The sequence below is a fragment of the Rhinopithecus bieti genome, unplaced genomic scaffold (assembly GCF_001698545.2).
Source record: "Rhinopithecus bieti isolate Rb0 unplaced genomic scaffold, ASM169854v2 scaffold_3878, whole genome shotgun sequence".
In the NCBI taxonomy this organism is placed as follows: Eukaryota; Metazoa; Chordata; class Mammalia; order Primates; family Cercopithecidae; genus Rhinopithecus; species Rhinopithecus bieti.
In genome coordinates, this window is record NW_016805059.1 from 2,231,947 (window position 1) to 2,245,742 (window position 13,796).

At 38.2% G+C, this 13,796-nt stretch overlaps 1 protein-coding gene across 1 annotated transcript in view; it reads left to right on the forward strand.

Annotated features, from left to right (window-relative positions):
• The first annotated feature begins 1,445 nt into the window (after nucleotides 1-1,445).
• The window catches only part of CTSO (cathepsin O), a 30,647-nt gene continuing 18,296 nt past the window's right edge, over nucleotides 1,446-13,796 (forward strand). The window contains 3 exon segments of the mRNA XM_017871048.1: nucleotides 1,446-1,636; nucleotides 12,242-12,350; nucleotides 13,057-13,196. Coding sequence (XP_017726537.1) covers nucleotides 1,511-1,636; nucleotides 12,242-12,350; nucleotides 13,057-13,196 — 375 coding nt within the window. The 5' untranslated portion in view covers nucleotides 1,446-1,510.

Genomic DNA, 13,796 nt, shown 5'->3' on the forward strand with positions numbered 1-13,796 from the left:
ATGCACTTACTTGATAAATCCTCATTACCTAGAACAATGCCTGACACTTAGCAGGTACTCAATAAATACTTGATGCGAGCTCATGAAGTGAGTTTAGTTCAAGTGGTTTTTTACAATAGCAATTATCCTACAGTAAGGGTGACTGCCTATATTTAAATTTCCTGACTCAGTAGGTTGTCAATAAATGGGGACTATGATCTGAAAGCAAACCTCAGTTTAAAAAGAAAAGCATGTGCTTGTATGAGTTACAAGAAAGGGCTAAGTGCAAAAGAACTGCTGAGGTTAACATGAACATTGTTCTGTGAACTTATGGTTTAAATAAAATCTTTATCACCACACTTTCCAAGAGCAATATATCTTACCATGAATGTACATAAAAAACTCTCGTGTCTTTCCTCTTAATACCCAGAACATTATTTTTATTTTTACTACCAATTTTGCATCAGAGACTATTGTAACACACTGCACCTAGGTAAAAACTAAAGACATAAATCTGATGTTAGTTCTAAAAATCCACAAGGGTAATGATAAGAATTTCAGAGACATGGAAGCCTTGTTCAGAATAGATTATAACAGGCTCAGTAGAGTCAGGTTCATGAGTGTGTGACCTGTTCAGAAGTGGGTGCTTAGAAGGATCATGGCTTGGGTTAATGCTCTGCTGTTACCGTCTTGAAATCCTTAACAAGTGAACTTCATTTTCAGTTTACGCGGGGCCCTGCAAATTATGCACCTGGCTCTATCTTCCTTTGTAAATGGAGAAACAGACTCCAAGAGTTTTGAAACTGCCATAATAGATCCAAAAATTGTGTACGCTTTTCACAACTGTACAATTTTGTTACGTATTTATAAACATCTGCTGAATGGATGACTATGTATTGGCCCTCGTCACTTCAGAACCAGGTCTTGAACTTAGGGATTGTGGCAAGAAGGAACAAGGCACGTTCCGGTGGCTCACAGGGCAGACCAGGTGGCTCACACTTGTGATCCCAGCACTTTGGGAGGCAAAGGCGGGCGGATCACTAGAGGCCAGGAGTTCGAGACCGGCCGGGGCAATACAGCAAGATCCTATCTCTACTAAAAATACAAAAATAGCCTGGCGTGGTGGCATGTGCCTGTAGTCCCAGCTACTCTGGAGGCTGAGGCAGGAGGATCACTTGAACCTGGGAGGTCGAGGCTGCAGTGAGCCCTAATCTCAACAAACACAAAGAATGACTCTCGGGCTTCTTTTTTTTTTCTAATGGATGGAGGTAAAAGCTCGAAAGCACATGGTCAAGTGCCTGATTCTTCCAAAAAACAAAAACAAAAACAAAAAACTAGCCTCAATGAGGAGGTCCATAGCCTCCAGCTGACCGGATTTTCAGTCACAGTGCACCGGGGACCTAAAAAAGGGTCAATCTCAGCACCATGCACTCCACCGGGTTCCTTCCGCCCCTCGAGCCCAGGATGGGAGGAGCCGAGGAACCGAAAGAGAAAACAGGCCGCGCACGCCGCGAAGGAGCCGGGCGCCGCAATGGAGCTCCGGGCGCTGCCGTGGCTGCTGTGGCTTCTGTGCCGGGGCGGCTGCGATGCGGACTCCCGCGCCCCCTTCACCCAGACCTGGCCGCGGAGCCGCGAGCATGAGGCCGCCGCCTTCCGGGTACCGAACGTGCGCCTCCCCGGGTCTGTCCCTGCTCCCCCACTTCCTGTCACGGGTCTGGGCTGCGGAAGAGGGCCCCCGAGAGGTGACCCTGCTAGTGGGCACCCGTGGCTCTGCGATGCGTCTGGGGCACTGAGCTGCGGGGGCAAAAGCCAGCTTCTCTCTCCCCTCCCCTTGTGCCATGGTGTCGCTCCCCGATGCTTTTGCTCACCAAACGATTTGATTTTCCAGAAAAGATTTGCCTCTATGAATTTTTGGGACGCACCCAAATGAATAAATAGATACGTCCAAAGTGTTCTTGGTGGGAAGAAGCACCCCCTTTTAGCAATCCCCTCGATCGTTGCCACTAGCTTGCAAAGCTCTTATATTTCTCATTTATGAGAACCAGAAAACAGGGAGCAGCCTGTTGGTGGAAGGAACCTGTCGTTTTTTTCTTCCCGAGGAGGGCGCTAGTGATCAGAAGTTAGAGACAAAGAGCCTGCCTTTAGGCAGGTTAAAGAATCCTGATGGTTAATGATTCTCCTTAAACTAACGCACCACCTTAAAAGTTCTTCCTGCCTTGTTGGAGACTGTGTTGGAGAAAAGAGAAACATTTAATTTCCTTTTCTTATTATTATGAAAAACCTTTTATAATAAATGCTTAGATTTGAGTCTAGCGTGAAAACTCTGGAAGGGACCAGTTAGCTGAGTACAAATAACGATTTTCCTGAAAGCAAGGAGACTGCAAGAGATGCCGCTTTCGTGCTTGCCTCACTGTGTTCTAGATATCTGATACTATTTAACACATTTTTAAATTCGTGAAAGATGCCATTATCATGATTTAATTTATTAGAAAAGAACATTCATTCTGAATCAAACGTAAGTCTGAGTTCAGTAATATTGCTCAAGGGAGTGTATCTTTTTTCCTGGTGTTTGTTGGAATTTCTCACAGGATTTCATAGCTAAGCTCTTTTCCCCCCTCTCTCCTGGAAAGCCCCAATGTTTAGGAAGGCTAGCCTTCCCTGATTCTGTCCACTCTTAAGTTTTGTCCAAACCGAGATGTGTACCGTTATCTCCACTTTATTATTCTTGAGTTCAGTTCTGGTTTTCAAAACCAGAAGTCCTCTTACTCTTTCAAGAACAAAATTCTGGCCTGTATTCTACCCTTATTCTGAACTTAGGTCCATTTCCTGGTAAATCAAACCCATTAGGGGAAAAGTCAGTCTCACCTTTACTGATAACATATTCATTGACTAAATAAATAAACACACTGTCAGGCTCCTAAAAATTAATATTTCAGGACAAAGCTCAAAGGGCTAGACTTATATTTTAACGGTTATTTAGATTTTAGATAATTTATAAATATATATGTATATAATTTATGTAGTGACTCATACTGGTCCTGTGAAGAGGCTATACCCAGATGAACGTCTAGAAAATGTAACTTTTCTCAGGAGAAATACAAAGATCCAGGCTGAAAGATGGAAAGTTGGAAGTGGAGGAGGACGGAATTATGAAGACTCTTAGTACATTTTAAAAACCTTGGGTTAAGAAATACCGAAAAAGTTTTCAAAGCAATTGCTGCCTGTAGGAATTTTCTTCATGAGAGGGATACGCAGAAAGGAGAACAGTGAGGCTTCAAAGCACAGTTGCTGGAAACTGAACATCTCTTGGTGCCTAGTTGGACTTTATTCAAGAATACTTTAAAACCGATTTTCTACCTTAGCGGTCCCCAATCTTTTTGGCACTAGAGACCGATTTCACAGAAGACAGTATTTGCACGGACGGTGGGGGTGGAGGAGGGAAGTGGGGGGATGGATGGTTTTGGGATGAAACTCTTTCATCTCAGATCATCAGACATTAGTTAGATTAGTTAGCTGGGGATTGCTGTTTGGACTTGGGATAGAGAGCTGGACACAGGGAAAGGTCCTGTGAAATGTACACAAAAAATGAATATCGTTATGTTTAAACATTGCATTATCCATTTTCCTGTGAATAGAAAGAAAAATATAAACACTTATACACTAGAGAAATAAATTCTCCCAAGTAGTTCACAAAAGAATATATTTTTAATTCAATCTTTTTATGTACATGCTCACACAAATACTGACTACACAGTTCTTATCATACATAGTAAATATATATCTGCATTATGTTTATATAGACTGCCTCCGTGGTAACTATGAAACTTCTTGTTGAAATCAAGTGAATTCATTGGTGAATTGATGACTCAGGGATTTGCAGCTGAAGATCTGGTTCAAGAAAGTCCTTGATTAATTAGTAATGTCTTTCATGTAATGGGTTTAGAGAATGGTGAAGGTTTTTAATTTGTTTTAATCTTAGCCTTAGATAGTTTTGTAAGTTTCCTGCGAATGCACCTTACGTGAAAGTTAGCTTAGTCCATGGCTTTCCTACAGAATATTATATTCTGTGCAGTGAAACCTAGACTCCTCTATGGTTTATTATGGGATGCCTCACAAGATACCTTACTTTGGATGGCACCCCTTGTCCCTGCGCTTTCACTACTTTAGAAACTTCTAGTGCTCAGGAAGCTCTTAATTATTGGATTCAGCCTACTTTCCTTTGTGCCAAAACCTAGGTATGCCCTCATATTTACTGATACTCATTATTTTACCACAGATCATTTGGTATTCTTATCCTTTGGGAGGCAAAGACCCAATATTGGATCCAATAAAAGTTGTTTGATACTGTCAGTTTAGAATAATATCTATGCCAAAGCACATGTGATTTTACATAAAATTTCAGAAGCTTCACCTTAAGACCAGTTGCCATAATGACACATGTTATATTATTATGAGATTATACATTTAGGAATGTTTATTTATGTATAAATAGATGGCCATAGCATCTTTATAACAAGTGATCCTAACTAATGAGCCACTTATATGTGCTTGCCATAATCAGCTCCTTGAAATCTGGAATTAGGTCCTCCAAATAGGCTTTATTCAAGAAAACTTTAAAACCTATTTTCTACCTCAGTGGTCCCCAAACTTTTTGGCACCAGGGATTGGTTTCATGGAACAGTTTTTCCATGGACTGGGGTGTGGGGTGGGGTGAGAAGGATGCGGATGATTTCAGGATGAAGCTGTTCCACCCCAGATCATCAAGCATAGATTCACATAAGGATGGAGCAAACTAGGTCCCTCATATGCACCGTTCCCAGTAGGGTTTGTGCTCCTATGATAATCTAATGCTGCTGCTGATCTGACAGAAGGTGGAGCTCAGGTGGTAATGCTCGCTCCCAGGCCCCTCACCACCTGCTATGCAGCCCGGTCCTTAATAGGCCACAGACCAGTACTGGTCCATGGCCAAGGGGTTTGAGACCCATGTTCTACCTTATATAAAGATAAAAACATGAATTTGATGTTAGATAATGTTGTTCTGCAGACTTTTTCTGATGATTCTCACTTAAAGTATACATTGGCTAAATGGAAACATAAACATAAAATCATAGATTATGATTCATTCATTCATTCATTCACTCATCTTCCCATACATTCATCCAATACTTTATTTAATTTCTATTGTGTCTAAAGAACTGGTCTGGGTTTTCTGAGGGATACAGTGGAGAATAAGACATGTGCTATGCTCTAAGAAATGTACACAAAAAATGAATATCGTTATGTTTAAACATTGTATTCTCCATTTTCCTGTAAATAAAAAGAAGAATATAAACACATACACTAGATAAATAGATTCTCCCAAGTAGTTCACAAAAGAATGTATTTTAATTCAATCTTTTGTGTACATGCTCACACAAATACTGACTACACAGTTCTTATCATACATAGTAAATACATATCTGCATTATGTTTATACAGACTTCAGTACGCTGTATAGGAAATACTTTGTCTAAGAAACTTTTCAAAAGTGATTATAAAATGTATCCTTTAAAAGCTTTTATTGTTCTAATCCGGGGCTTATCAACAGTGGCACTATTGACATTTGAGAATGGATAGTGATTTGGTGTGGGGGGCCTTCCTCTTCATTGTATGGTGAGTAGCAGCATGCATGGGCTCTATGTACCAGATGCCACTGGCATCCCACCAGTATAACAATCCCCAGTATGACAAATGAGGGACAAAATTATCCTCAGTTAAGAATCACTGATCTAAAGTTTACAACTCCTAAGTCTTCCAAGAAATTCTCAGCTTTAATATTGTATACAAATATTTTACCTTTTTTGCTCATCCTCAGATTTACTGCAATTTCCAGAAACTACTCCCAAGGAGAACATTTTAAATCTATGTGTACAATTTATGATTTATGCTATGAAACTTCAAAATCTGCAAATGAAAGTTGTTAAAAGTCTGAGTAATGAAATGCAAGACAAACAATGAGTTTAAAGTGCCAAAGATAAAGTGATCTTCCGAAGTACCTTAGGCATCTCTGATAATTTCAATATAAAACTTATCCCATGAATACATGGGATTCACTGTAAGGGAATACACACATCATTGCGTATGTTGATAAGGGCAAATAAATCATCATGATTAGTGGAAGGAAACCTAGATATCAATGGGGAAAAAATAATAGATGTTCACTGCCTTTTCAGCTGATAAAACAGACATGAAGTCTTTTAAAGTTTATGTCCCTTCGGTGGATTTCTTACAGGCCAAATAACTATACCCCTCCACCAAATACTAGTTGTGTGACCTTAGACAAATCATGTATCTGTTTCTCAGATTTTTTCATATGTGAAGAGCAGGTAATGTTAGCAATTACCTTTATACAGGGCTAAGTTAATTCATATAAAACACTTGGAATGAATACTTGCATTCAATTTAACAATCCCTTCAACCCTTTGTATTTAGTGCATTCAGTGGCTGAGAACTTTCTTTGTAGAGAAATGAAAACAGTTTGCTTGTAAAGGATTCGCTTAGTCCTTTAGAAACAGTTGAGTACATGCAGGAAGAAAATACATGATTCCATTTATTCTTACTTAGTGGCAGTCTGTGAGAAAGATTTCACAGATTTTTCCCCTCAGGGAAGTAGATTAAGGAAATATCTGAGAACCCCTCAAGCCACCCTCCATGGGTTTCTGCTCTTAGATCGTTTTGAACATGACCATTTTCCTCTTAACTTACCCTAACCCGAGCATTGTCTAAGACTATGGTTACCCACAGCTGGAAAGGTAAGAGGGCCAAGATGCCTGAGATTGCTGGAAGGACTTTCTGATCCTGTAAGAAAAATGTTGGTTTCCGAGGAATTTTAAAACTGCAGCCTAACCTCCTCATGAGACTGGTTCAGGTCTCTTGTCAATAGAGTTATTCTGTTTTATGATCAGACTGAACCCATCCTCTGTTTGTTGTTTGGCCTTGCTGGGATGCTTCATGACTACTCTGCAGTTCTTATCAACCTCCTTTAGCGTAGTTACGAAGCATCCTAGCTAGTCTAACAGGCAGGAAATTAGAATATGGAAGACAGTGCTTAGAAACATATTACATTTAAATCACAGTTCAAATAGGTGATCACCTCCAGTGCACGTGCGCGCACACACACAAAGGCAGCTTTAAGAGATTCTACCTCTTAGAAGGATGGCTGCTAGAAGTCATAATAAGGATAGCTTTAGGGACAGAGTCGTACAGGGACAGGGTCCTAGGTATAAAGTGGAGAGGTTATACCTGTAATAAATAGAGATTTAGTATGCACAAGATCTACTAATGCCCAAGGGACATGTTTTTCCTAGTTTTATAATCAGGATAATTTCCTCAAGCTCTTAGGTTCTGAGTTACCCTTCTGTTCAGGAATCTGGTATCTCCCTTTGTAACTCATTCAGTTAAACACATTTAACAATAACAACAACAAAAAGGTAAAGGTAGTTATTTTTCACCAAATCTGTTCAAAGACTGTTCTGACTTACCAGCTCTAATTTTCTCATCTAAGATCTAATTTTTAAACATCTGCACTTTTCAAAAACATCAATGAGATGTTTCCTATGTATTCATCAAAACTTTACGTCTTTCCTCTCATAAATGAAGTTAAGGTTCAGGTCTTTAATATTTTATATGACTTTAGAGACGGCTACTCTAAATTTGCTCACTATCATATCCTCTGTTGAGAACATCTGCTCACTGATCCTTTACCTACCGGAGGATGTTGGATGTAATGAGCAGCAAGGGCCTCATACAAACTCTCAGTTTGTGATGCTTCTATGAAGTCTTTAATAGGCAGAGTCAAGAGAGATCGGAAAAGTCACTTAAAAGAATTGATAATTCAAGAAATGAAATATAAGCCTTTTTAAATTTTAAATGATGTGAAACCCAGGTTAGTGAACTTGATAAGTGTTATAGCAAATAAGAGAATAAATAAATGAGAATAAATATTCTTGGATATACTGATAGTATTATTTTACCATGAAAGCAACAGATTGCTTTCAGTAGATAATATTGATCCTCATTTCTAATGACATGAGAAATACTTGCTCCAAGTGAATCTGAAAGTATGGTCTTTGAGCGCCATTTCTATAATCCACATACTCTGTTTAAAGGAAAAGGAAGATAAGAGGATGAGAGTATTTTAACTGAGCATTTATTTTGCCAGTCTCTGTCATATGTATTTTCCAATTATTATTTTATTTAATCCTTACATTCTGCTAGATCAGTATTACTCCATTTGTTGATTGAAATAAAGCTCAGAGAGGTTGAGTATATAGCCAAAACTTGCACAGCAATGGTAAGACATTTCAAATTGTTGCAAAATTAAAAAGAGGCCAGGCGTGGTGGCTTATGCCTGTAATCCCAGCACTTTGGGAGACCGAGGCAGGCAGATCAGGAGGTCAGGAGATTGAGACCATCCTGCGTAACACGGTGAAACCCCATCTCTACTAAAAAAAAAAAAAAAAAATACAAAAAATTAGCCTGGCGTGGTGACAGGCGCCTGTAGTCCCAGCTACTCGGGACACTGAGGCAGGAGAATGGCGTTAACCCGGGAGGCGGAGCTTGCAGTGAGCCGAGATCGCGCCACTGCACTCCAGCCTGCGCTAGAGAGCCAGACTCCATCTCAAAATAATAACAACAACAATAATAATTATTATTATTATGCTGTGTTCAGAAGTCGCCAGGAAAGTACTTTTAATGTTATTAATGGTTTTGCAAAATCAAAACAAGTGGGTAGGGATTAGTGGTAGGGAGAAGAGGAAGCAGAGCATTTAGTGGTTTAGAGTATTTTGTTCTTGGCAAGAAGTCCACAATTCGTATAAAGATTGAGTAACCCTGACACGGGCTATGGAGAGCTGTCAAAAGACAGGAGTCATTACACCAGAATGGCAAATGGAATTATTTTAGAAGTTGTCTCCTGATTAAACAAGTGGAAGACAGCAACATTTTCAGAAGTCCTGCCGATACTGGTGCTGCTGACATAAATCAAAGAACAGTATATCAAGTGATAACAAATAGAAAATATATGTGGAGATATTTGGCTTTTCAAACACATGGCACAAGACCAAAACCAAGTAACTGTTACTGGAATCATCATTGTAAATTAGGGACATAAATATATAAGATAAATAAATAATATATTAATTTATTTCATTATTAAATTAGTGTTGTTATAACTACTTCGCAACCAGAACATCTAAACTTTGGATGGTGAAATGACACTCATAAGGCAACACAAAAATTAAGAGGAGTACAGGGGGATTCCCTGACAACGATATGTAAGTTTGTTTCATCTGGCATTTGCAAACTTGAGTGGCAATATATTGTTTTACTCGTAGATGTCACAAATGATCTAGTAAGATAAACTTGCATTAGTTCTCCAACTAAATAGAATATATGGCTCAACTACTGCCTCCCCTCGCAGACACATGTGTAGAATGAACACGTATAGCATTGCCTACCCTCAAGAGTCTAAAATACATTCCTAGAATTAGATTTTCTTAATTAAACAATTTGTGTAATTTTAAGTATCTCCAAAGGGTGTACCAGCCTGTACCTCATGTGCATGCGTGTGTGTGTGTGTGTGGTATATTCCTTTTTGGTTCTGCTAATATGATGTACCATACCGACGATTGATTTTGAAATTTTAAACCAACCTAGCATTTCTGAATAAACTTCACTTGGTCACAATGTATAGTCCTTTACATATATTGCTAGATTTGGTTTGCTATGAAGGATTTTGCATCTACAGCATATTTATGAGGGATACTGGTACGTAGTTCTATTTTGTAGTTTTGTATGTAGTTTTATTTAGATGTATTTTTCTGTTAGAATCAGGGTAACACTGTTCTTATTTAAGTTGCAGCTTGTTCCCTTCTTCTTGACTTTCTCAAAGGATAATATTGGTATTACTTCTTTCTTCATTGTATAAAGTTCACCAAAAAGCCATCTGGGCCTGAAGTTTTCTTTGTGAGTGTTTTCACTTACAAATTTAATGCCTTTAGCTGATAAAAGGCTGCTCAAATTTTCTGTTTCTCCTTTCATCTTTGGCAATCTGTGCCTTTCAAAAAGTTTGTCCATATTGTACAGTTTGCCAAGTTATTGTCATAAAGTTGTCAAAATATTATTCTTCTAATGCCTGAAGCATCTGTAATCATGGCTCTTCTTTCATTCCTAATATTAGTAAATTTGTTATTCGTGTCTTCTCATTCTTTTTTTTTTTTTTTTTTGAGTTGGAGACTTGCTCTGTCATCTAGGCTGGAGTGCGGTGGTATGATCTCAGCTCACTGCAACCTCTGCCTCCTGGGTTCAAATGATTGTCCTGCCTCAGCCCCCTGAGTAGCTGGGATTACAGGCATGCACCACCACACCCGGCTAATTTTTGTATTTTTAGTAGAGACAGGATTTCACCATGTTGGCAAGGCTGGTCTCGAACTCCTGACCTCAAGTAATCCACCCACCTCGGCCTCCCAAAGTGCTGGGATTACAAGCGTGAGCCACCACGCCCAGCCTTTCTTTCTTTCTTTCTTTCTTTTTTTTTTTAATCAATCACAGGAGTATTTCCTGTGAACGAATAGGGAGAGGTCCAGGTAGAGCTATCTGATTGCAATGTAATTCTGACCATGAGTGAAGGAAAAAGGGAAGGAAGGTCGGGGAAGAGTTCCATGCTGTCTCACAGTCCAAGGAAAGTTTGGTTTGGCAAGGTCATCAAGGAGTCATTAATCAAAAACCAGCTTTCAGGGGAGTCCCATTAGTCCCCCAAATAGCAAGCCTTAGCATTCAGTCATGAGCTAGGTGCGGCCTATAAGAATTGTGGCTTCCCTTGGTATGATCATGGAGATTCAACTAGCAACAACTAAACTCCCTATAGAAAGAAGGCTTACAGGCACATTCTCATGGCTGCCACTTTCTCTCCTGTGCATTCTTAACATCCTACATTCTCGGTGTCTTCCTGACTACTCCAGCTCACAAAGATGGCCAGGTGGTACTTACTGATTGAATGAATCCTCTGCATTCCTTAGCAGTTAATAATTTCTGGCTTATATTTGTCATTTGCCATATACAGAATTACCTTGTATTCTAGTTCTATTTTTACGTTTATATATCCAGGTTATATTGAAAGCCTTGCTTCATCAAGATTATTTTTAAGTACCTCAAAACTTTATTAATTTGTTGATTAGCAATCTTCCTAGGTATGCACAAAAGGAAAAAAAATAAGATTATGACAAGTTCCAGAAATAATTTACTTAAAAATAAACAGCTTAAAGTTATTAAGGGCATGATATGGAAAATGTCACTTGTCTACTTATTCACCAACAAACACTTATCAAGGATTTATTGAGTGCCAGGCGTGTGCTATGTGAGGGTATCACCGTAAGGAATAACACATATAAGGAGTCATCATTTTGCTTATAGGTTTTTGAGACAGACATACAATAAAGACATAAGTATACAGACAAATATGTAGAAGCACTAGGGTTGAAAAGGTACCACAATGATAGCCCCCTGAAATTTTATTTATTCTACGTAACTGGTTGGTATTACGAAACTGAAGCATGTTTATATAAAAGATAAGCTTAAGATAAATTATCACAAAATTCAAAGTTCAGAAATCAGTAAATAATGGTCACATTTCCCCTCCAGATAGAGAAACCAGGCTGCCTTCTTCAAATATGTCCAGAATTGCATCTGTCACAGAGCCTTTGTACCCTACATGAGATAGAGACATCTATAAAGCTTTAATAGAATCAGATTGATTTATTAATTTATTTACTCAGTCTGTTTTTCATGCTTCATTACTTAGTTCTGGGAAACACAAAGGTGAAGAGGACATATTCCGTGTTCATAATTGTTTAACCACATGAGTGAATGTCTGTAGGTGACAATTTGCTTCTAGTATCTAGTGTTTATTTGCAGTCTATTTCTTTTTTCCCACTATGTCAATACTTTAATAGCCGTGTATGGAATGCTTGCAACTAGCCTGGTGATGGGGAATTATAAATGAATAAAATACACTTTTCTCAGCCTCAAAAAATGCCTGAAATTAGATAATAATTCTAATAGAAAATGTTTATGAATTTCCTATGGATATCTCATACAACTTTACATTGTAGTCTGAAGGAAATCAACCTTTAACTTTATAATGGAAAATATCTCCAAGTTAGTTATACACAGTTTATTTTGAAAACTGACATAGTAGATATGAAATAGTTTTGTTTTCTTCTAGGAAAGCCTTAATAGACATCGATACTTGAATTCTTTATTTCCCGGTGAAAACTCCACCGCCTTGTATGGAATAAATCAGTTTTCCTACTTGTTTCCTGAAGAGTTTAAAGGTATGGTCCAATGGTGCTATTTGAGTGATTCCCTGATTTTAATTTGCTTGCTTAACTTTTGGTAAATATTAATTGTAAATCTAATAAATTGAGTAATAGTTAACATTTATTAACTATTTACCTACTAAGTGTCAGGCAAGTACCATGTGCTCACATAAGAAAATAAATTCATGGCCACTGTCTTCTAATTACTGCTTAAGAAATGAATATTATAATTATGCACATTTCCATGTGGCTTTAAAGGGTAATTGTCTAATCACTTCTGCAGTTTTCTAGTGCTATTTCTGTTCAGGGCACACATGGTTCCATGGGTTATGATAGAACAAATGATGTCAATTATACTTACTTTTATTATTGACCTGGTTTTATCAAACAAGTCATTTTATGTGTCAACTCCAGCCTTATTGTAGGAATTCTCTTTTATAGTTTTTAATGAGTGCATTTTATGTTATAGAAAAGCACAAAGGAAAAATCTAAAATAGCAGGTCTACTAGAACGCTACTGTTTCTTCTTTAAAAGTTCCTCCCAAAGAATCCCAAAGATATAATAGAATATAATATTGGTTGTCTTTTAATATAATATTGGTTGTCTCTCTGTAATATAATGTAATATTGGTTGTCTTTATATATAACAAATATATATTACATATAATATGATGCATTGTAATATAATATTGGTTGTCTTCTCATTTTATGTTTCTACTCAGCCATTTATTTAAGAAGCAAACCTTCCAAGTTTCCCAGATACTCAGCAGAAGTACATATGTCCATCCCCAATGTGTCTTGGCCGTTAAGATTTGACTGGAGGGACAAGCATGTTGTGACACAAGTGAGAAACCAGCAGACAGTAAGTTTAAATCCCTCTTCTTTTCTAATCATCTAAGCATTGAAAAGCAGCTTTGATGTCAAATTTAATCAAACTTGTAATGGAACCCATCATTTCTCCAGGAAAATCACATCTAAGTCATTCAAAATGACAATGAAAGGAGAATCTCTAGAGGAATGAGAGGCAAATGTTAAAGCCCTGACTTTTATTCCTGAAGCTATGTCCTCTTACTAATTGTCATTGCCACCAACATAGTAACTCAGGGATACTTCCCAGTAGCTGTATCATAGATACCAAGCTTTCTGTACAATAGCAGATGGAAGACTGGAGAAGGTAAACATGAGCATTAAAGGCTTAAATGGTTCAAGAAAAAAAAGTGAAAAAGTAAAATGAAAATGGATAAATTTACCAACAGAGTGGCTAAATCTCCTGGCTTCTCAAGACTCATCTTGCAAGCTCTATCAGAAAACCTGCCCCCATCTTCACAGGATCATATGCCTTTGAATCTGTGGGTCTTAAAAGTATAGTCAGTAGTCAGTTCAGTCATAACGTGACACATTCCAGAAAATCACCACCTATGCAGAATTGAGCAGTAACATGACAGGGATTATGGGAGAAATG